Source organism: Vulpes lagopus, chromosome 12 (assembly GCF_018345385.1).
Source record: "Vulpes lagopus strain Blue_001 chromosome 12, ASM1834538v1, whole genome shotgun sequence".
Lineage (NCBI taxonomy): Eukaryota > Metazoa > Chordata > Mammalia > Carnivora > Canidae > Vulpes > Vulpes lagopus.
Window position 1 is genome coordinate 40,304,926 of NC_054835.1, and position 23,639 is coordinate 40,328,564.

Below are 23,639 nucleotides of genomic sequence, written 5' to 3' on the forward strand. Positions count from 1 at the left end.
AGACACTCTAATCTCCTTCCAGAGGATGCTCCCCCACCCTGGCCCAGCCCTACAACTTCCCCAGTGAGAGGTAGCAGGGATTTTGGCTGAGGGACAGATGCATGTGTTAGGAGGCATATTGCTGTTGGGTGGGGCAGAGGGGGCACTTACCAGAGAAAAATGCAGCATCAGGGACCTGGGGAGCAGGAGAGGGGGCAGAGCCCAACACCAGCTTTCTCTGTGCTGCCCACCCCCCTATCTCCCTCCATTGCAGGAAACCATGGATAAAATCCCTAGAGCACAGGACACAGGAAAAGCTCTTCTCTTCTACCCTCTACCCTGATTCAGTGGAACCCAAAAGAGGCTTCTTTCTTGCCAGCCTCCAAGGGAAAACTAAAAGTAAAGAGGGTAGGGAACCAATGACATATGAACTCATGCACACAATCTAAGAAGAGAACTTTGCCTGGGTACTTTTTCTCACCCCTACAGACCCTGGAACCCCAACATGGGATATAAGTCTGATCCCCCCCCAACCCCCTCCTGCCAGCACTCAGGATTAGAACTCTGGCCCAGATCCTGAGACTAATCCTTGCAGATATAGAACTAGGCACAAATGGTCTAGTCTGGTGCTCACAACATTGTGAGGAGAAGTAGCTTTCGAGGGCAGCAGGGATTAATGGGCTAATGCTTGTCTGCTGGGCCCTGGACTCCTAGACAGGCTTTGTGTGGACCCCAGTACCTAACCTTCACTCCAGCTGCCCCAAGAAGGAGAGGGCAAAAGAGGAGCCTAGGGTGGTGTCTCTTGTGGTTGGTAAGTCTCCCTGCCAGCCTGCAGGAGGTGACCAATGCCAATGCAAACAGGTGAGGCAGCAGAGCCAGGCAGCCCCCCACAGAGCCTGCATTGTGTGCTGAGGATGGGCTGGGCACCAGGGGATGGGTTCCTAAAGAAGGAGTGGACCTTGTGGCATCCCAGTCCAAGGAGAGAGGCCCTGCCCCTGTCCCCAGAGCCCAGTATAATAAAAGAGACAGTCTCTGCCCTTAGGAAGCCCGCAGCCTGCAAGGAGAAAGAGGACACACATCAAAATTACTTAAGATGTGGACAAACATGAGAAAAGTGCAATCCTGGCAGCCCGGCTGGCTCAGCGGGTTAGCGCCACCTTCAGTCCAGGACATGATCCTGGAGACCCAGATCGAGTCCCACGTCGGCTCCCTGCAGGGAGCCTGTTTCTCCCTCTGCCTGTGTCTCTGCCTCTCCCTCTCTCTCCTCTCTCTCTCTCAGTCTCTCTCTCTCTCTCTCTCTCTGTCTTTCATGAATAAATAAATAAAATCTTTAAAAAAAACAACAACAACAACAAAAAGTGCAATCCATATGTATTAGTTTCCTGGGACTGCCGTAACAAATCTCCACAAATGTTGTGGGTTAAAACAATAGAAGTATATTCTCTCACTGTCCTGGAGGTCAGAAGCCCAAAATCAAGGTGTCGTCAGGGCCACATTCCCTCTGAAGGCTCTAGGGGACAGCCCTTACTTACCTCTTCTAGCTTCTGGTGGCTCCCTGCATTCCTTGGTCTGTGGCAACAAAACTCTAATCTCTGCCTCCCCATCTTCACATGGCCCTTTATGTCTCAGTCTTTCTCTCTGTGTGTCCTTTTCTGCCTCTTTTAAGGACACTCATTGGGTTCAGCGCTAACCCTAACCCAGTGTGATCTCAATTCTCACCATAATGACATCTGCAGAGACCCTATTTCTAAATAAGGTCACAAATTCCAAGCTTCCAGTGGACGTGACTTTTCAGGGGATACTGTTCAACCCACAACACGTGTGACAGACCAGGAGCTATCCACATTGCAGGGGGGGAGGTGGTGAACAGTTGGTGGAGGCATGACTGTAACAAGATGTGGGCAGGGCCGGTCTGGAAGGCTTCTGGGGGCAGCTGGTAGCTCCACGAAGAAAGGTACTAGGGGATGGGGCAGCAGAGAGACAGAATTCTCAGGAGTCCGGGCCACACTTCCCACCACCCAATTTCTCTGGGCCCTTTATACGTAGAAAATTGCTCTGGGAGAGAGCCCTTTTTTATTTTTGTTTTTAAATTTTTCTTCTGAAATCATAGAAAAAGTTGCAAAAATAGTACAGAGAATTCATGTGCAACTTTCACCCAGCCTCCCCATTATGGTCATGGTACATAACCATTGTTCAATTATCAAAACAAATAAATTAACATTGACTTTAATGTCCCTTTCTGTTGTGGGATCCCATATTTCATTGGCTGTCAGGTCAGCTTGGTCTCTCCCTGCCTGTGACAGCTCCTTAGTCCATCCTTTTCTTTCATGACCTTGACAGTTTGGAAGAGGCTTAGTCAGCTATTTTGTAGAATATCCCTCAGTTTGGGTTTTCCTCATATTTTTCTCATCATCAGGTTGTGGCAAGAAAACCACAGAAATGATGTGTCCTTGTCCAGTGCATCATCTCAGGTATAGTAGACATATATGGAATGGGTCTTATTGCTGTCCGTTGGCCAAGGTACTGTTTGTGGATTTCTCCATTGTAGCATTACTATTTTTCCCATTGAAATTAATAAATACCTTGAAAAGGATAGTTTGAGATTGTGCAACCATACTGTTTCTCTTCAACTTTTTTTTTGGGGGGGGGGCACTAATTCTGCATCCATTAGCAGTGGCAAAGAGCACTTGATACCCAGTGAGCTTGAGAGTGTCATTTGCCTTGGACTCCTCGAAGGACTGTAGCTTTTAGGAAACACTTTGGGGAAGGGAGTCCAGGCCCAAGAAAGAACTCTTATTTCCTCTCTCTTCCAGCCCTAAACCCAGACTGGGCCTCCTCAAATCTTCTCTGTACCCTAAGACGCTCCCAGGCCACTGTCCTTAAAGACATACCAACTGGGGTGCCTGAGTGGCTCAGTGGTTGAGCCTCTGCCTTTGACTCAGATCGTGATCCAGGGGTCCTAGGATCGAGTCCCACATCACACTCTGCATGGAGCCTGCTTCTCCCTCTGCCCACATCTCTGCCTCCCTCTCTGTGTCTCTCATGAATAAATAAATAAAATCTTAAAAAAAAAAGACATACCAACTATTTCTGTAATCATTGATGTCCAGAGTCTTTTCTTAGACCCCCACCAACCTGGAGGAAAGAAGGCAACAGTCAGAGTCTTCCTCATATCACTGGTAGGAAATCTGAGGTCCAGAGAAAGTCATAGAATTGCCTAGTTAGAGCCCTCTTAGTGATTTTCAGACCTCTGCCATGGGCTAGGCTTCTTCTCTCCTCTTAACAGAGTTCTGTATCCCTTGCCCTTCCTTCCCTGTCCCTCCACACCCTTCCCTGTCCACCCCTTTCACTTGGCCCATCCCTTTCCCCACCATGTCCCAGCCATCTGTCTGCCTATAGCAAGGGTAATGTCTCCTAGAGCTGAGGGCTGTCACTTCTAGGAATGACATACTGGAGCCTGAGCTGACCTGGAGCTCAATTTCTGCCTCCAGAAAGGCTGAGCTAGCATAGGGACAGTGAGCAGGCTGACAGGTAGGATTGCAGACACAGGAGGCTACTGGGAGCCTGGGGCACCTCCCCGAGGCCCTGAGTCCCCATTCCCCTAGAAAGGTCTGCCACCCACTTGTTTCCCAGGCCAGCCTGCCCATCTGGGCCTTGTCCATGTGAGAGCCGCACTGACACAACAGATGGGCCAAGCCAAGTGTTTCAGTGTCCATGGCCTTGTCTGTACCTGCCAGCTGCTAAAGACAACAGGACAGAAATTGACTGTTCCACATTATAGATGCAGGAGGCTCAGAGGTTGAGGTAATTCCCAAGGTCCACAGACAGAAAGCCATTCAGCCAGGATTCAGTCCCAGCTCAGCCTCACTTTTCAATGACATGTCCCCTTCTGATAAAAGATCCCTGAAACTCAGAGCTAAAAAGGGTCTCAGGGATCATTTAAACCAGACCCCTAACTTTACAGATAGGAACACTGAAGCCCCAAGAGGGAAAGGGTCATGTCCAAAGTCCCACAGCAGGGACTGATTTGCAAGTGCAAAATGTTTAACAAGTGCCTCCCAGAAATCTGAGGTAGGCAGGTTGAGAATATGTAGGGTGAAAAGAGCTGTGCCTATACCCCAGAATCACATTTAGGTTGTTAAGAACATGAAATTAGGTAGCCAAAGCCCAGCAACAGACAGGTTCATTAGCCATCTATTTGCTATCTATTTAGGCAAAGTAAGACTTACTTTTTTTCTAGCCAATTACCCATAATGCCCACTGAAAACTGAGCTTCACCCCCAACATCCCAGTCCCCTCACCAACCCCTATGTCCCCACCCATTCTCCAGCCTCTGCCTGAATTTCCACTTCTCTCCTCTCTTCCTGCCTAAATTCTTCATGTTATTTAAGGCCAAGCTTTGGTTCAACACACAGATTTAAAATATGTGTGGCAGAAAGTAGATGAAAGATGAACAAAAGGGAAGGAGAGGAGTGGGAGGGAAGGAGGAAGAGGGGGAATAGGAAGATAGTAAGGGAATGTGAAAGGACTCATGGGATGGATGGATGGATGGATGGATGGATGGATGGATGGATGGATAAGTGGATGGGTGGTTGGATGGATGGGCCGGTAGTTGGGCAGATGGATGGATGGATGGATGGTTGAAAGGAAGGATAATGGATGGAAATAGAAGAATGGAAGGTGGATAGATGGTGGGTGGAAAAGTGTGCAAAGGATGGATGGAAAACGGGAAAGGCAGTCATCTCACCCATCCCAGGGTGGGCAAGCATCCTACGGGAGTTCTCAACTTAGCTGAACCTTGACAATGAATAGATACTGAGCAAGAAAGGAAGTGAGGGAGGACATTCCATTTGTTCACCTGAGCAAAGACTCAGTGGCATGCAACTGAGGAAAGTGCAGTATCTAAGAGTTGCTGCTGTACACAGCTGAACTGCCTGACAAAACTGAGAACAGCAGCTGGGGACACGTGGAGTTGAGGATCACAGACCTTATCGTAACAACACTAGGGGGACAAAGCTTCTACACAAGGGAGTGACATTGTTAGGTGTGTCTCACAAAGGCCCTCTGGCCTCCATGTGGAACATACTTTGGGAAAAGGGAAAACCAGGAAGATGTTGCCTTGCCATTATCCAAGTAAGGGACGGGGATGGCTCAGACCTCTCCTCTGCCAGGAAGCCCTATCCCATCACTTTGGATCACCTGGCTTTCCCCTTCTCAACCTTCCCACAGCCTCTGTGATGTGTCCCACCTCTCAGGAGAGCTTACCTTACTGCCTGAGAGGGTCACAAAGTATCTCTCACATACTAGGTGCTTGGCAAGTCAATTTACTGTAATTGCTCCAGCCTGATGGGGGAGACACAGCCCTTGTCCTTGGAGATGTCCAGTCTGATGGGGGAGGGTAAATGGGTGTAGAGCTTTCTCTACTGTCTGAGGGGAGCCCAGAGCTGAGGAGCCACCAGGTGGGGTGGGTAGTACATAGAAGACTTCTTGGAAAGGGTGCGTTTGACTCAGGTTTTGAAAGAAAGAAGAGCCCTGCATGGGTGGAGTGGGGAGAGGGCATTCCCAGGCAGGGGCGTGGCTGTGGGAACTCCAGTGCCAGCGGTGAGTCGAGAGGAAAGTCAGCACCTGAGCTGGAATGGCTGCGTCAGGAGTCCTGAAATATGGGCAGGGAAGGGAAAAGAAAGTGGTCCCCTTGCAGTTCCAGCCTCTCAAGTAGAAAGAAATGGACCTCCAGCAGACAGAAGTCAGGTGGCATTCTCAGTGCCGTCCTGCCCTCCCCCAGACTGAGCCATCACATGGGACTGGGGAAGGCCCAGGGCCTCCCAAATCAATCAGATCAGGGTTCCAGGCTGAGCTCCCCCATTGACCAGCCATGTGACCTTGGACAAGTCACTGCAGCTCCCCCAGCCTATTTCCTATCAAATGGACATAGCAGTTCCCATGTCACAGGACTATTGAGAGGACCAGATTATTCATGGCAAGTGGCCAACATGGTACTTGGCACAGAGAACATGTTTGGCAAAAAGTTCTCTTAAAGTAAGCCCTAGAGCTTGACCAATGGGGGTAGGGGGTAAGCTCAAATGGAGAACAGTGTCAAAATTCAGGCAACGAGGGTCAAAGAACAAAGAGGGGTCTAGGATAGTGCTGGACAGTGGAGTGGCAGGAGGAGGGAGGCCTCAGGAGAGCTGCTGAGGCCAGCAGACACAGATGATGAGCTGCTGAGTCTGTGAGGGCCCAGCTAGGGTGGAGCAGATGGGAATGGGCAGGCCCGGAAGCCCTGTTGGGGAAGAGTCAGCAGGATGGTTTGGGTGTGAGGGGAGAAGGCATGGGAGCTGCTGTGAGGCCCACATTCCGAAGAGGGACTGAGAGTGAAGGGGACAAGGAAGGAGCAGCTCAGGTGTTCCAATGAGGTCTTGAGGTCAGGGAAGCCCCATTAGCCACTCAGCATCACCCAAGGCCTGGTTCTTCTCCTCCCAGCCCTGGCTATTGGTGCAATGGGGGCGACATCTGAGTGCCCACACGCGCGCGCGCACACACGTACACACGCTATTTCTAGGTCACTCGTTTCCAAAATAGAGAGCTGGATCAGCTTATGACAAAACACACATGTATAATAAAACTGAAAATATCCAGCAAGGACCAAAGACAAATCAAAATTAGGTAATAAGGTATACTGATAAACATGTTTTGATTGCAAGCAATAGAAGTAACTTGAATTCGTTTCAAAAAGAGGCGATTCATTGACTCATTGTTCTCTCCCACTCTCCCCTCCTGCCCCAACACATGCACAGAAACACACGCATACACACACACACCCCTGCCTTGATCTGCCTCCTGACTTCACCTGCACAGACCAGCCACCCCCATGAGGCTGCAGCCATAGCTGAGGCAGCCCTGCACTCACCCTTCAGTCTCAAGGCCTGAGAGGATCAGCTCAAATTTGACAAATCTCAGGGAGGACTGATACGGATAGTGGCTAGAATCTTATATGACCAACCCAGCAGGCATACTAGTCCTCTGTCCATGACCAGGGAAAAGAGATCTGGTGTTAGAAGAAGGAAGACACAGACGTGGCTCCAATCTTTACAAGCTAAGCAACTACCCCGTGTGTGTCCACCACCAAACTATACGGAAGAGGCTGCCTGGGATGCCCAGGTGGCTCAACAGTTAAGCATCCGCCTTCAGCCCAGGGTGTGATCCTAGAGACCCAGGATCGAGTCTTATATCGGGCTCCGTGCATGTAGCCTGCTTCTTCCTCTGCCTCTGCCTGTGTGTCTGCCTCTCTCTCTCTGTGTGTGTGTGTGTGTCTCTCATGAGTAAATAAATAAAATCTTAAAAAAAAAAAAAAGGGGGGGGGAGAGGCTGCCTATACCTGGCATCTGTCTGGGTTTCCCAGCAGCCAAGACAAAAAGGAAAACATAATGGATATGAAACTTCACTAACAAGGAGGCCTGTCTGCCTGTCCAGAGACACAAATGTCTTCTAAGTTCTGAGAGCTGAGAAGGATCTTTCTTCAGAGATTCTTTTTTTTTTTTTTTTTTTTTTTTTTTTTTATGATAGTCACACACACAGAGAGAGAGAGGCAGAGACATAGGCAGAAGGAGAAGCAGGCTCCATGCACCGGGAGCCCGACGTGGGACTCGATCCCAGGTGTCCAGGATTGCGCCCTGGGCCAAAGGCAGGCGCCAAACTGCTGCGCCACCCAGGGATCCCCTTCTTCAGAGATTCTGAAGGATGCAAAGAGGTTTCTATTCACTGAGTCTTGCTCTGTCAGACACTATGCTAGACCCTGCATACTGAAAGTGATACTCTCATTTAATCTTACGAAGCCCCCTGGGGAAGGTGTTACTGTGTCCAACTCATAGACATAGAGAGCTAAAGGTAGGGAAGCTCCATTGAGCCTCATTCCCCAAGAGCCAGGCACCTCCCAGTTGCCACTGAATATGGAGGTGTCTCAAAGGTACTGAGGTGCTCCATAAAGCCAGGTTCTCTAACACTGGCAGCATCACAGCATGCCACCTGTAAGCACCAATCTCCAGCCACTTCTCCTGGGCACTTACTGGCCAGACTTCCAACTGTCAGCACCAGAGACCTCTGCCTGAGGACCTTCTCCGGCCATCAGAGCCATCGTGCCTATGCACAGGGCAGGCTGTGGTGCTGGAGAGTTAACACCACTCCCCTGCCTGAGAGCTCCCTCAACCTATCAGGATGAGGGTAAATACCTCAACTCCCTCGTCCTCTGGGAGGAACTCTGAGGTTCTTATTTTTCAGTGTCCCTAAGAATTAGACTACAGTGGTTCACAGTGTTCACTTGTTTGATCATGCATCCCTTATTAGCATCCTCCCCTTCCCCATCTCACCTACCCATTCCCTAATGATGTTTCATGAGACTCCATCCAAGGGTACTTCTTGCACTTGAGTTTTTGTTTAAGGGTCTGCTTCTGGAACCCAAACCAAGGCACCCAAGAGGGGAAATATATATGATGTATAGAATATATTCTACTAATATATAAAATATATTATCTTATAGACATTATAATAATATAACAAATACTATAAATTGTACTAATATAAAAGATACATAGCACTTAACTTACAAATAAGAAGAGTATTCTTTATTGTAAATTCCATAGATCTCCACAGAATGCTTTCATTGATTTTTGCCAAGCTCTTGCAACCTGTAGTGGCAATTGACAAGCAAGCATAGTTCTGACATGAATACTAGTTGAAATTTTTGTTTATGTTGAGAGGAAGATCAAAGAGAAGCAGCACAGACATATGCCCTAACTTGAGCCATTCATCATTGAAACAAGCGTCTTCTTTGCTGAACCAGATTGCAGATTTTTTTTTTTTTTTTTTTTTTTTTTTTTTTTTTTTTTTACAATCCTGAGGTCTTTTATTTTCTTTACAGTTATCATGCCATGAATTCATAGGGAATGGGTTCCAGCAGTTCAGGCTCCTTTCCATTGGTTCTCACAAAGTGTGCTTCTCTGGGTGGGGCAGGCTGGCGCTTCAGTTGGACCCAAGTACCTTTCTCTTTGGTTTCCTTCTTTTTCTGATCATTTTCCTTCACACGCTTCAGGAAGCTATCTCGGCTCTTTGAGTGTTTAATATGCTCAATGCGGACATTAATTCTCTTGGCAAGAATCTTGCCCTTAACTTGTTTGTTTACAACAATGCCAACAGCATGCTGAGTAACATTGTAGACCCTTCCAGTTTTGCCATGGTAACATTTGTGGGGCATCCCTTGATGTCCACAATATCACCTTTCTTATAGATTCGCATGTATGTGGCCAAAGGAACAACTCCATGTTTTCTAAAAGGCCTAGAGAACATATAGCGGGTACCTCTCCTCTTTCCCTTTGTGTTGGTCATTTTGGCGAATCACTGGAAGATGGCCCAGATTGCAGATTTAAAATACAGAAAGCAAAAAAATAAAATAAAATAAAATAAAATAAAATAAAATAAAATAAAATACAGAAAGCTTACTTTCTTATAGTTTTTGCTATTAACTATGCAACAGCTAGAGACATGACACACTTTTAAGATTAATCGTCATTATTTTTAACAATTTTTCTTGAAATCTTAAGTCTAGGTTTTCTCAAGTCTAGACAATCAATAAAACACAACAAATATGGGCCTGATTTGTAACATTTACCATTTCCACTCTGTAAATACCCTACCATCACCTAGTGGGGGAGGAGGAGAGGTCGGAGAGGGGCTGACAAGGAAGAAGTTGGCCACCATAGGCACCACCCACCCTGAGCCCAACACAACTCCTAGCCCAGAGTAACCTCGTAGTCGATGAAGGCTGAGTTCACTTCACTCTCGCAGGAACTCGCCCTCTCTGCAACCTTGATCAAGTCCAGCGAGGCCAGGAGTCTGCTCATCTGAAAGATCAACATAAAGGTAGCAACTTACCTGAAAGCGTACCTACCAATTCTGATAGCTTACCTACTAGTCATGCACCCTTAAGCAGGTCGCTCAGCCTCCCTGAGTCTCAGTTTCCCCACCTGTAAAATGAGATGAGTATGGTGCAGGGACATAACAAGGAGTCTTAGCAGAAAGTGGGCAGGAAGGAGACATTTGATCCCACTCATCCTTAGGAGGCAGGACACAACTGCCTGCTCCCATCCTAGCCACAAGAATCAAAGGTAATAACTGGTCCTCTTCAGGTACATACTAATACCTTAAATTCACAGAAGAAGGAGTCGAAATTCAGGGATGAAGGGATCAGCTAGGGCCACACTCCAGGTTCAACCCCTGGTTGACCTCTTGCCTCATTTCACTATTCCACATTACCTTCTGCAAGGGACTACAATTTAACTTTAGGGTTTTTCCCCCCTTTTGGTTATCACTTTTGATTTATGTAGTCATATTTTTATCTAAATGAAAAGTTAATTTAAAGTCTATTGGAGGGATCCCTGAGTGGCGCAGCAGTTTGGCGCCTGCCTGTGGCCCAGGGTGCGATCCTGGAGACCCGGGATCGAATCCCACGTCGGGCTCCCAGTGCATGGAGCCTGCTTCTCCCTCTGCCTATGTCTCTGCCTCTCTCTCTCTCTCTATCATAAATAAATAAAATTTAAAAAAAAATAAAGTCTATTGGATGGGGATCCCTGGGTGGCTCACAGTTTAGCACCTGCCTTTGGCCCAGGGCGCGGTCCTGGAGTCCTGGGATCGAGTCCCACATCAGGCTCCTGGCATGGAGCCTGCTTCTCCCTCTGCCTGTGTCTCTGCCTCTCTCTCTCTGTGTGTGTGTGTGTGTGTGTGTGTCTCATGAATGAATAAATAAATCTTTAAAAATAAACAAATAAAGTCTATTAGATAGTATCACATGCTACAACACAGATGAACTCTAAGGACATTACATTATGTTAAATAAGGCAGTCATGAAAAGGATTAATATTGTGTGACTCCACTCATCAAGTACCTAAAGTAGGCAGAAGCATAGAAACAGAAAGTAGAAAGTTTATTAGCAAGGGCTGGGGCAAGGGAGAAAAGGGAATTGGGATATAGAGAGTATAGAGCTTAGATCTGTTGTATAATTTTGTGAATATATTTAACACTACAGAACTCAACACTTAAAAAATTATTAAAATGGTAAAAAAAGGAAAAAAGAATCTATTACGTGGTAATATAAAACTGACAGTCCAGGATATTTGTGTGTGCAATATAGGTTTTTTAGTTCTTTTTTTTTTAAAGTTTATTTATTTTAAGTAATCTCTACACTGAATGTGGGGCCTGAACTCACAACGCCAAGATCAAGAGTTGCAGGCTCTTCTGACTGAGTCAGCCAGGCACCCATGTTTTTAACTAGGAAGTTGATGTGGGATTCAAAAAATGAACTGATTTTATGGTCTTTAAATTTTTTATTTATTTTCTTTGTTCATATATGCACAGACACAATTCTATCATTATATATGAAAGTGGGTACACAATGTTTATAACAGCAATGTCCACAATAGCCAAACTGCGGAAGGAGCCTCAGTGTCCATCAACAGATGAATGGATAAAGAAGATGTGGTCTATGTATACAATGGAATATTACTCAGCCATTAGAAATGACAAATACCCACCATTTGCTTCGACGTGGATGGAACTGGAAGGTATTATGCTGAGTGAAGTAAATCAGAGAAGGACAAACATTAAATGGTCTCATTCATTTGGAGAATATAGAAAATAGTGAAAGGGAATAAAGGGGAAAGAAGATAAAATGAGTGGGAAATATCAGAGAGGGAGACAGAACATGAGAGACTCCTAACTCTGGGAAACAAACAAGGGGTGGTTTAAGGAAGGTGAGTGGGGGGACAGGGTGACTGGGTGACAGGCACTGAGGGGGGCACTTGACGGGATGCGCACTGGGTGTTATACTGTATGTTGGCAAATCAAACTCCAATAAAAAATATACAAAAAAATGAAAGTGGGTACAGTCTTTTTTTGCTTTCCTATTTTCTTGTATCTCTTCTTTCCTTCTACTATCCCCTACACCCACCTTGGCCTCCCATTCTACCCCCAAGGTAACCCATGTTAATAACATATTTACCTTTTCAAAAAAAAATATGTACCTTTTCATATTTTTGGTGCTTGTATATAGGTGTACACATATGCATTTACATAAATAGGGGACAGTGTTTATTTATTCACACACGTGAGATCAATATACTACCTGTGCTGTTCTGTATCGTGCATTTATTTCCCTTTCCCCAATACCCTGAAGAATCTCATCTTGCCAGCTGACATAGCTCCAATTTATTGATTGTGGTGGCTGCTTAACATTCCATTGTATGAGTGGATCCTTATTTACTCAACTACATACTACCAATGAGTAATCACTTTGTTTTCCCTTTTTGGTCACTGTAGATAATGCAATAACAGATATTCTTGCACTTATGTCCTTTTACACTGGTCTCTTATTTCTATCAGTTTATTCACTTAATAATAAAGCCCTTTGATCATTTGAAAATCATCTTTGACATGTACTCACACATAATGAAGCCAGAAAGGAGCCTAAGAGAAGAAAAATTCTAGGGACAGAACCATGGATGAATGTGTTTGTTTTTTATATTTCTATTTACATTGTCACATGAATCATAGGCCAAATAAAAGCTACCTGTTTTATGTGTAACAATATAATCAGTTGTAAGACAGAAAGGGACCCCAGACCCCAGCAATGTGTTCACAGGGAGTTAAGTCAGAAATGGACTCTTTTCAAAATAGCTGACATCTTTGCTTTAACACCCCTTGACCTGCTCAAAGCCCTGCAGGGGTCCTGGACTGTTGGGGAAAGGGAGATGCAGAGCTCCATCCACCCATGACAGTGACCACAGAACACATCAGAGGAAGGGCCATATAAAGCACTCTCCTGTCTCAGTGTATCAGCTTCTGCTCAGGTCATGATCTCAGAGTCCTGGGATCGAGCCCTGCATCCTCGGCTGCTCCTCCCTGCTCATTCACATGCTCTCTCTCAATAAATAAAAAAGAAAGAAAGAAAGAAAGAAAGAAAGAAAGAAAGAAAGAAAGAAAGAAAGAAAGAAAACTTGTTTCTGAGAAGATTCCATGGAAACCTGAAAGAGGTAAGGTCTCTACCCCAGACCCAAGGCCTGATTCCACAAATCCTTACTGAGTATACCAAATGCACTGGGTGCTGTCTGAGGGTTGCGTGGACCATCAAAACAAAAAGTTTCATTTGTGTTGATGTCTCAGGGAGCTGTCAGAAGGTCTTAAACAACAAGCCTCAGAGGTGGGAAGGCAAACATAAGAAATGGCTTATCTCAGACACTAGGAGTGACACCGTGCTTTTTATAGCCTTCAGAAACAATGGGCCCAAAGAAGGCAAAACCTGATGAGCTTACTACTCATTTATTTACATCAGCAGATACACTTTATGGGCTATCATTAATTCTCACTCCAGCCATTGTTTTAGCTCTTTATGCAATTATCTAAAACAATATTTCACAAACTTTGACACTAACTCAAGCATAAAGAATCTAAGGGTGTGTTCAAAATAAAGTTACAAGGAACATTCGATAGCACTCAACCTCCTCATCTCAGGGCCAAGATCTTAGGAAGTTGGAAAGGCCAGACAAGAGCAAGATGATGTCTGATTTGGGACTTGAATCTTAGCTTGGGGAAACCAAGCAGTAAGACATTTCCAGCTGGAAAAGCTAGTTCCCCCAGTGAAAGAAAAACTCACATTTCTGCCTTGATAATAATCTTTTAAAAGGAGTTTGTGTTTTGTTTCCACAGGATACAACAATGAAAGGGAGAAACATGCTTCCTGTGCTCAGGTAGTTTTATAACTAGCTAAGAGACCAGACCCTTACAAATTTTTTTTCCCCTTAATTAGTTGGGCCCTCAGTTTCCCCATCTGTCAAATGGAGGCCTTTCTCATGGAGCTTCCAGAAGATTCACTGATGGGTGATACTCATCGTGAAGACTTGGGCATGGACAACTTTGTTAGGTAGAGGGCATTCTGCATCCTCTACTCTGACAACTCGTTACTGAACAACTCATAAGCATGTGTTCCAGCCCAAGAGGTTTTAGCAACCCAGGCCAGGACTCTCTCTGTGTGAGGGTCCTTTCATAAGGTCAGCTTTAAAAGTGACAGATGAATTAATTAATAAAAGAGATCTTTGAAAGATAGTACTCAAAGTTGGTGAGCAGTTTTGAAATAGGCTGGCAAAATATGTAAATTGGTACCACTTTTCTTTAAATCAATTTGAGAGTGCAAGTCAAGACCCTTTTTTTTTTTTCAAGTCAAGACCCTTAAAATATTTGTCATCTTCTCACCTAGTAATTATACTTCTGGGAATCAACCCTAAGGAAATAATGTAAAATATTTGTAAAAGCTGTATGCAGAAAGATGTTATTTCTTTATTATTTTAATTTGCAACAACAAAAACCAGTAGAAACAGCATTGAAATGTATAACACTTTTAATAACACAGAGAAATGCTTCTCTTAAAATATTAATAAAAACAATACAAAATGATATAGTGTCGTTGTAGATAGACAGATAGGTAGGTAGACAGATAGACCTATAATATATATATGAAAGAAACTCATCAAAATGTTATTAGTGGTTGCCTTTGGGTATTGGGATTTAGGGTCCAATCTGAATCATAAGCTCACCTATGGCCCAGAAGACAGGATTGTTGACCATAAGAAAGGAGACGTATTTGCTGAACAACCAACAAATGATTATGCATTACAGAGTGATGAATCAGGCTTGACAGCCTTGAAAGATGAAAAATATTTTGCCATGTGAAGTAGAGACTTCAGATGACACTGGAGGTTAAATGTGTCATTTATCACCACCCCTATAAGCACCCCTAAAATTAGTGTAAGATAAAACCTGTATTGGACAAAGAGAACAGGAGAAGTGATCACAGTAACAAAATTTTGGAATTTAGAAAACAAACAAAAAAGTAATTGTGGTATTTCCCAGGGAGAAGCCAGAAGCAAGCAGGACCTTGGGAAGCCTCTGGAATAGGAGGCACCAAGTACCTCTGAAAATGAGGGCAAGTGGAATAGAAATAGAAGGATAAATGGGTCAAATGTCTGTATAAAAAGCAGAGATATTTCCAGAGCTCCTTTCTACCCCAATCCTGCCTGATGCCAACCACTCCTCCTTTACCTCAGAAGAAATTAGAGGGGTACTCTGGAGAATTTACTCAGAGGGACTAAACCCTGAGGGATGAAGCACAGCTAAGGGTGGGGTAATAAACTGACTTAACTCAGATCATTGAGACTGAGACCCACTCCATCCCCTTCCCCCACATAGCTTCCTAAAACTGGTAGCTTTTTGCAAGCCAAGCAGGAAATTAGAGGTGTTTTTCTTAAAGAAGACCCTACCCAAGAGAAAATGCCTACAGATACTGACATTTGAGATTCTCCAATAAAACAGCATATTCTCCACCAGATTATTCTATAGTGAGCCTCACCAAGGGAAAAGTCCCCCCTGCAGTACACACACACTCACATTCCAATCACCTTCTAGTGACTTACTCTTAAATATTAACTGACAACCAAGAACCACAGACATTGGAGGGAAGCCTCTGGCATAAAGGAAAGAGACAGGACAAACCAGGAAAAAGGTAGCTAAGAGAAAACTGAAATAAAGCCTTTAAAAAAAAAGGTATCTGGAGCTATAGGGTACTGAAAATGTTTTAAAAATTAAATAATTAAATAATAAGATTAAGTGGTAAAGTTTAGGAAAATCTCAGGAAGTCAAAAAAAGACAAGTTAGATGAAAAATAGAATGAACTACATAGGAAAAGGAGGAGTTCCAGAGAGAGAGAAAATGGAGGAAATCAGGAAATAAATAGAAAATTTCTTGGAAATCTTCTGAAGAACATGAATTTCTACACTGAAAGATTCTGCCAAGTGCCCAACAGAGCCAACACAGCCACACTGAGGCAGGACAAGTGATACTGCAGCCTGCTAGAGAGAAAGAGAAGAGCCTAAAAGCTCTGGGGAAAGGGGTGGGAATCAGATAGCATAAAAGGTCTAGAATCAAAGCAGCATTATACTACTCAGTAGCAACACTGGAAGCCAGAAAATAGTAACACAATACCTTCAAAGTGCTGAGGGAAAATTATTTGCAACCTAGAATTGCATACCCAGCCAAACTATCAGTCAAGAATGAGAGTAGACTAATGATGTTTTCAGATATGAAAAGTCTATGAATCCTATCTCAGGAAACTGCCAGAGGATGTTTTTCACTGAAATGAAGAAAGAAGAAAAAGAAAAGGGGAGACATGGGATCCAGAAAGATGGAAGCAATGCAGAAAGAAGGGATAACCAAGAGGAGAGTAAGGGAAGATTCGGGATGACAGGAGGCACAGATAGCACCAAGAACATGCTGGAGCAGGACAATGGGCTCCAGAGAAATATTCTCAAGAAGATAAAACAATGGAATACTCAGTGATTTAACATTTTAGGAGATCTATACTTCTGGCACTGAACAAGGGAATACATTTAGGATAGGTACATAGAAAACCTCAACAAATTCAAAAAGATATTTATCCCCAAGAAATATAATACAGTATAAAATATTTTTGACTATAAAGAATAGTTAAATTGTCATGATGTAAAACTAACTAGTGAAATATGGATACATTGAGAGGGTAGGAAGAAGAAGGGAGGTGTAATACTGTAAAAAAGAGCTGACCCTCCCTCCTCCACAGCAGGAAGTCAAGCAATTAAAAATTAAAATAGAAGGACACCTGGGTGGCTCTGATGGCTGAGCATCTTGGTTTTCAGCTCAAGTCATGATCCCAGTATCATGGGATCAATCCCCTAATTGGGCTCTGGGCTCAGTGTGGAGTCTGTTCAAGATTCACTCTCTCACTCTTCCTCTACCTCTTCCACCCCAACACACTCTCATATTTTCTCTCTCTTTCTCAAAATAAATAATAAAATCTTAAAAAAAAACTAAAATTGAAAAAAACAATTAAGAAATGGTAGTATAAGCCTATGATTTAGAAATAAGGCAAATGCCAAAAGTAACAGCTAAGAGCTGAAAATGGGAGATGGGAAGAGAGGCATGTGACACAGCCTGGGGATAGCTTTTTTTCATAAAAAGGCTTATTATATGATACATGAATAACTTCTGTTAATTAATCTTTTAAAATATAGAAGGCACCCATAGCAAATGAGAGGTGTGGGACAGGATGGTTGGCTCTTGGGTGCAGAACAGAGCAGGGTGGGAAAGCACCAAAGCAGGTTGAGACAGAGGGCTGAGCATCAGAGGAGAAAGGGAAAGGTTAACCAGAGGACTCCTGATTGATGTCCTTGTTCTTGATCTTGACCATATTATTGCTAGAAAGGCCATCAGGCAGAAATGTGAAAATGAACAGCAAACGGCCTACTTAGGGGGCTGTACCCAGTTGTAGGGAGAGAGGTAGCAAGTTTGAATGCAGGGGTGGTTGTGTGGAGATGAAGAGGAGGACATGAGTGACAGATGTTTCCTAGCGAACTCCTCAGTACTCAGTCCCCTGCCCAAGGGGGATGAGAAAGAAGGGCCTACTAAAGGGTGATGAGGAGCAGGTTTGGAGAAGAAACCTCAGTTCTAACCATGGAGCCCATCTCCATGGCAGAAAGCTCTCTTTCCTACCATCCAACACAGAACTTGGGCAAGTGTAAGGTGCCAAAGGGTAAAGAGCTCAAGCCTTGGAGTCTTAGGGTTAAAATACCTAAAAAGAGAGAGTGGCATTAAAAAAAAAAAAAAAAAGTCATGGTCTTCATAACCAGACAGACCCAGTGTGAACCATTGTCACACCTCTTACTAATCTGCATGACTTTATGCAAGTTACTTAACCTCTCTGAAAGGCAGGGTTGTCTCTGTTCCAAAACAGGCCTGACCACACCCTCCTCACAGAGTGGTTGTCGACACAAGGGAGCTCCTTCCCATCCTGTGTCCCACCTCCCACACCCTCACTAGTAGAAGGTTCTTCTAGGAAGACCCTACCAGTGCTTCTGAGCTTTGCTGTTTCCTGGACCCCCTCGGGCTGTGACGTCCCAGAGGGTCCCTGGGAGACACCTTCAACCCCCTCCCACTAGTTCAAAAACAGAGATCGCACAGATTTGCATCAACCAGAAAGTCAGCTTTATTAGCCCACCACCAGCAGAGGGGGAGGGGAGACAGCTGGAAACCGTGCTGGGAGAGCAGGGCCGTGGCCCAGGCCTTCAGGAGGTTGGGGCCGGTAGGCGGGCAGGAGGCTCTGGAACAGGCTGCTCAGTGCTTGGAGCTCTGGCCCTGGCTGAAGCTGGAAGAGCCCTGCTCCTTGAGGATGGGCCGAGTCTGGAGGCCAGAGGAGGATGAGGAGGAGGAGGAGAAGACTGTGGGAGAGAGGAGAGGGCATGAGAAGGGCTCTGGAGCTAAGAAGCCTCACAGAGGGAGGGCTGGGGGTCTCTGAGGCGCCCAAGAGCCTCAGGAGCCTTACCATTGTGGGAAGAATAGGAATGGCTGGATGCTTGCTGGGAGGAGAGGCTGGCGGGAGAAAAGGCAGAACAGTTAGATGTGCTGGGAGCAACCGTGGGGCCGCAGGTTCTGTGGGGGCAGGAGGGTAAGGGGGGGCACGCACTGGGCATCCTCGCCCTCCAGCAGGCGGCGGTAGGTGGCGATCTCCTGCTCCAGCCTTGTCTTCACATCCAGCAGCACCTGGTACTCCTGGCTCTGCTGTTCCATCTCGCAGCGCAGCTGGGCCAGCTGCTCCTCCACGTTACCGATCAGCCCCTGGATCTGGGACAGCTGCATGCAGTAGCGGCCTTTGGTCTCCTCCAGGCTGCTCTCCAGGGATGCTTTCTGTGGGTGGGAGAAAGAAAGAGTCAACAGAGGTGGTCGCTATTGTCCCCCCAGACCTCTGGGCATCTTTCCCGAGAGGTACATGGATTTTGACCCCAGCTGGACTACTGATGAGCCAGACAATGTGGAAAAAAGTTATTCTACTGTGCTGGGCCTTAATTTCTGTGTCTATGTAATGGGTATAATGATCCCTCCCATCCTGCTATGGGATAAGAGAGGCAGAACTTATTGCAGCAGGGTTACAGGGCTGTGGCCATTACTGGTGACTTGGGGACTGGGGCTGGGTGGGGTCCTTCGTACCATGCTGAGCTGGGACTGCAGTTCAATCTCCAGACCCTGGAGCGTCCTCCGGAGCTCAGTCACCTCACTGCGGCCACTCTGCAGCAATTCGCTATTAGAGACCACTTCTTTGTTCAGTTCCTCGGTCTGCGATTGGAAAGAAGAGCAGGTGTGAGGCATTCCTGAGCTGCGCCCCAGCTGGGAAGTCCTGCAGGAGGGCTGAGGACCTGGGCCCCACCTTGCTCAGGAACCAGGCCTCCGCGTCTCTGCGGTTCTTCTCTGCCATCTGCTCGTACTGGTCACGCATCTCGTTCAGGATGCGGCTCAGATCCACGCCAGGGGCAGCATCCATCTCCACGCTGACGTCCCCACCAGTCTGACCCCGCAGGGCAAGCATCTCCTAGGAAGGGATGGCAGGAGGTGGTCAGCTCAGTGGACCCTTTTCCTGGCCCCTGAACCAGCTTCCCACCGCCAACGCCAGCAGCAACCTCACCTCCTCATGGTTCTTCCTCAGGTAAGCCAGCTCCTCCTTCAGGCCTTCGATCTGCATCTCCAAATCAGTCCTGGATAGGGTCAGCTCGTCCAGTACCCGGCGCAGGCCGTTGATGTCGGCTTCCACGCTCTGGCGCAGGGTCAGCTCGTGCTCATACCTGGCAGGACAGAAGTCAAGGCATCAGGTACCATCTGTGAGGCTTCTGAGGGAAGACCAACGACCCCACTGCTTGCCTCCCGCCCTTTACGCCACATTCAGCCCACCACCATAGTTGCTCACTTGGTCCTAAAGTCATCAGCTGCCAGCCTGGCATTGTCAATCTGCAGAATGGGCTGAGCATTCTCGATGGTGGCTGTGATGATCTACAGAGAGGGTAGAAGGACAGGCCTGGTTAGCCAAGACAGCTGCTCAAGGGGGAAGACCAGAGAGGGGAGAAAGGTATCTCCCCAAATGGGAGGGTCACCTGGCTGGCAGGTCAGGCCCTACGCTCCCCCAGCCCACCTGGGTGTCTTTTCCACCCAGATGTGAGGGACGCACCCCAGTCTCCTATCACCCCATCCTCCACCCCAGGCTGAGAGAAGCTGAGGGTGCAAAGCACACTTGCAGGGAATAAGAGCCTCAGGGCTCCAGTCCCAGCTCAGAAACCTAGATGCTGAAAAGGGACCCTCTGCCACCAATTCTGAGTTGCCTTTGGCCACTTCCCCAAGGTCTTCCCCAAACAGTCTTCCTGTTTGTAAAATAAAGATGCTAGAAAGTGGTTCTCTAAGAGCCACTGCAGTCGTGACCTCTCCATGCTCCACCCCCCAGTGCCGCCCACCTGGCCCACACACCTTGTTCCTCAGGTCCTCAATGGTCTTGAAGTAGGGGCTGTAGTCTTTGGCCTCACTGGGCCGCTGCCTCTGGTACCAGTCGCGGATCTTCACCTCCAGCTCAGTGTTGGCCTCCTCCAGGGCGCGCACCTTGTCCAGGTAGGAGGCCAGGCGGTCATTGAGATTCTGCATGGTGATCTTCTCATTGCCAGAGAGGAGGCCACCATCACCACCACCAAATCCAGCACCAAAGCCAGCACCGAAGCCAGCACCGAAGCCAGCACCAAGGCCACCACCGTATCCTCCACCAAAGCCGCTACCCAGGCCCCCAAAGCTGCTGCTGCTGCTGAAGCCACCACCATAGCCACCCCCCAGGCCACAGGCCCCCCCGGAGGAGTAGCGGGAGGTGGAGACCGACAGGCCCCCGTAGGCGCTGGGGGCCCGGCAGGCGCCTCCAGCCAGGACAGAGGACATGCGGCTGGAGCCGCCCCCGATGCCGCAGGAGCCCTTCATGGAGCTGGAGGAGGTGAACTGGCGGCTGCAGGAGGTCATGGTGCCGGGAAGGAGGTGAGCGAGTGAGCAGAGAGGAGAGAAAGGTGCTCAGGAAGGCTGGGAGGATGCTGGGGCTGCTCAACTCCCAGGAACCTTTATATGCACCAGGGCAGGCGGGGCCTCCCATCTGCTGACTTGCGGGCTCCCCTCTGGATTTCATCACGCCAGGTCCCGTCCAACTCCCCACTCCGGATCAGGATTATTCAGCCCGGGGTCGACTCACTTCGCTGGGTGCTGCTTGGAGTTCCCACCCAGCTCTGGGGGTGTGGGGCCGAGAGAAAAACACACAAACGCGAGTCGGTCATGACTCAGGCTGGGCGGCAGGAATCGGGCTCTTGTTCCTGGAGCCTCAGGGGCCAGCGGGGCCTTGGCACCAGCAGCTCTGTGGCGCCTGCGTCCCCAGGCAGTGAGTCAGCCCATGAAGGACTCCCTGCCCCACGGGACAGCCGGCCTGGGGCTGTCTCGGGATGTGCTGTGGGGATCCTACCCGCCCGACTCAGGACAGCAGAGCTGGATTCATGGTCTTGCTCTGCTTTGCTCGCTGCGTGACCCGAGGCCCCTTTGCTTCCCCTCTCTGGGCCTCTGATTTCCCTCGGCAAAGTGACAAAGGTTGGACTGGGTGATCTTAGAATCCTTTCTTGTTCTAAAAATCCTCTGACTCTCTTTCCCTAATTGGATCCAATCCCAGCTTCGGAGGCTGCCTTTGAAACCCCAGGTCCTCAGAAGTGCTGGGTACCACGGAACCAGCGTGTACCATTGGGCCAGATAGGTGACAGCTCCCCACGCTGCCCCTTACAAGCTATGTAGCATAGCAGCCAGCCCTTTAGCCCCTCTGGGCCTCGGTTTTCTCATCTGTAAAAGGGGAGGACATGCCACAGAGGAACATGCACACAGGACCCCATTTGTGCCTCCTCGATGGTGGCTCTGCCCCTCAGCTTCCTCATCCTTCCTCTGCAGCCAGCTGCCCCCTTACCTGCCTCCCCACACCTACCTCTGCACTCTGGCACTTCCCTCCCACAACCTTGCCCTTTCCTCTGTACCCCAATACTCCTGCCTTTTGAGCAGCCCACCCCCAGTGCATATCCCTACCTAATCATGGACACCCACCATAAACTGGGGTGGGAAGGAGTTTCCATCCTGCCACTACTGCCATGTGTGACCTCTGACCCCGCCACAGCCCTCTAAGTTCCCACACTGTATCCAGGGCTCTGTTCTCAACAGTTTTCTTTCGAGTGTCCCCAGATGGTGGACTGCGCTTGGCAGCTTCATTCATTCAGTCAAGGAGAGTGGGGGAAGGTGACCTCTCTGGTCACCTGCCATGCTTGGGTATTGGATAGAGTGCTGTATGTGTGCCACACAATTCTGTGAGGGGCAATATTCCTGCTACAGGTTCACAAACAGGGGAACTGGTAGGTTAAGTGGGTCCCCAGCCAAGCAGCGAGATGAGGCTTGAACCCCTTCCTATCTGCTTGCCCAGTGGGAGCCCTTCCCACCATCCTGAACCACCCTATCCATGTATCACCAACACGCATAATTGTCTTGAATAAACTCTGTGAACTGGGAAGGAGAGAGGGAGAACCAGAGTGAGGGGGTGATTTGCCCAAAGTCACTCAGTTTCAAGTTGTGGAGGCAAGACTGGAACCCTGGGCTCAGGATGTCTCCACTTTCCCATGATGCCTTGCAGGCTGGGACCAGTACGTCTCTTCTCTTCTACCTCCCCACAGTGCCTGGAATGAGCTCTGTCCACAGTGGGCATGACCTGGGCCTGAGGGCTAGAGGGGATCTAGACCCCCAAACAGGAGCTTCCTCAGGGTGCCCTGAGCTGGCCACCGTCCTTGCTGTGAAGTGTCTCTGTGGCCCTGAGAGGAGCCCAGAGAGGGCTTGCCCCAGCCTGAGCACTGCTGGGTGATACTACTGGAACCTAGGGACAGGAAATTCTGTCTCAGCATAATCAGAACTTTATTGCTGCCACATCGCGCCCTGTCAGTCACTCAGCTTGTAGGAACAGGGCCCAGAGGTCTGAGCAGAGCTGGCGCCCAACACACACCTTCAGGGCCAGGCTTGGGAGACAGGACCCAATGCTCCCCTCTCCTAACCCCCAAAAATGGGTCCTAGAACCTTGAACAAAACCCCTGCCATCTCTGGTGTCCAGATGGGTCTGAATTTCAGTCCAACTACAGACTGACTCATCAGAACTAAAAATCACATTTGAGGCCACCAAAGGCCACCAAGCAGAGATAGAGAAAGACTTGTCCCAGGTTGATGAGTACAGAAACAGAGGAGCAGAAACTTGAACCCAGCTCCAGTGCAGTTCCTGAGGTTCACACAGACTCTCCCAGGGGTCTCTGGGAGCTCCTCTTCCCCTGCCTCGGCATGCTCTCCACTTCCCTCCCTTCTGACTGGAGCTCTGCCCCTTGCCACCATTCCTGGAGTTGGAGTAGCCTCGCGCACAGGCCCCACACTGATGGCTGCACATCTCTGAGGCTGAGAAGCTACAGGAAGTTGCCGACCAACCCATCCAACCACTCAGGCAATACAGCAGACCAAGCACCCACCACCGTGTGCCCAGCACCCGGTGCATGGAAGGTGGGGAAGATGATGACACAGTCTTTGACCTTGGAACCTACCATTTGATCCCAGAGAGAAAGCTAAGGCCTGGAATATGGCACCACGTGGCAAGAAACCCTGGGGTGCTTGGCCCAAGGAATGCAGCTGGGTGA

At 47.8% G+C, this 23,639-nt stretch overlaps 1 protein-coding gene and 1 pseudogene across 1 annotated transcript; both read right to left on the bottom strand.

Moving 5' to 3' along the window:
- Positions 1-8,869: 8,869 nt before the first annotated feature.
- On the bottom strand, positions 8,870-9,378 carry LOC121473621 (annotated as a pseudogene).
- Positions 9,379-18,064: 8,686 nt separating this feature from the next.
- On the bottom strand, positions 18,065-21,004 carry KRT16 (keratin 16). Its single transcript, XM_041725950.1, has 8 exons — positions 20,389-21,004; positions 19,838-19,920; positions 19,559-19,715; positions 19,304-19,465; positions 19,087-19,212; positions 18,566-18,786; positions 18,425-18,471; positions 18,065-18,320 (listed from the first exon to the last, which is right to left on the bottom strand). Exons 1-8 carry the CDS (start codon positions 20,917-20,919, stop codon positions 18,217-18,219), a joined length of 1,431 nt encoding a protein of 476 aa, XP_041581884.1. The 5' UTR covers positions 20,920-21,004; the 3' UTR covers positions 18,065-18,216.
- Positions 21,005-23,639: the final 2,635 nt, after the last annotated feature.

Coding starts and splice junctions, on each gene's coding strand:
- KRT16 (XM_041725950.1), bottom strand. CDS start 20,919: ATGACCTCCTGCAGCCGCCAGTTCACCTCCTCCAGCTCCATGAAGGGC. Junction 18,787..19,086: donor TGCAGTCCCAGCTCAGCATG/GTACGAAGGACC, acceptor TCCCACCCACAG/AAAGCATCCCTGGAGAGCAG. Junction 18,321..18,424: donor TTCCTATTCTTCCCACAATG/GTAAGGCTCCTG, acceptor TCTCTCCCACAG/TCTTCTCCTCCTCCTCCTCA.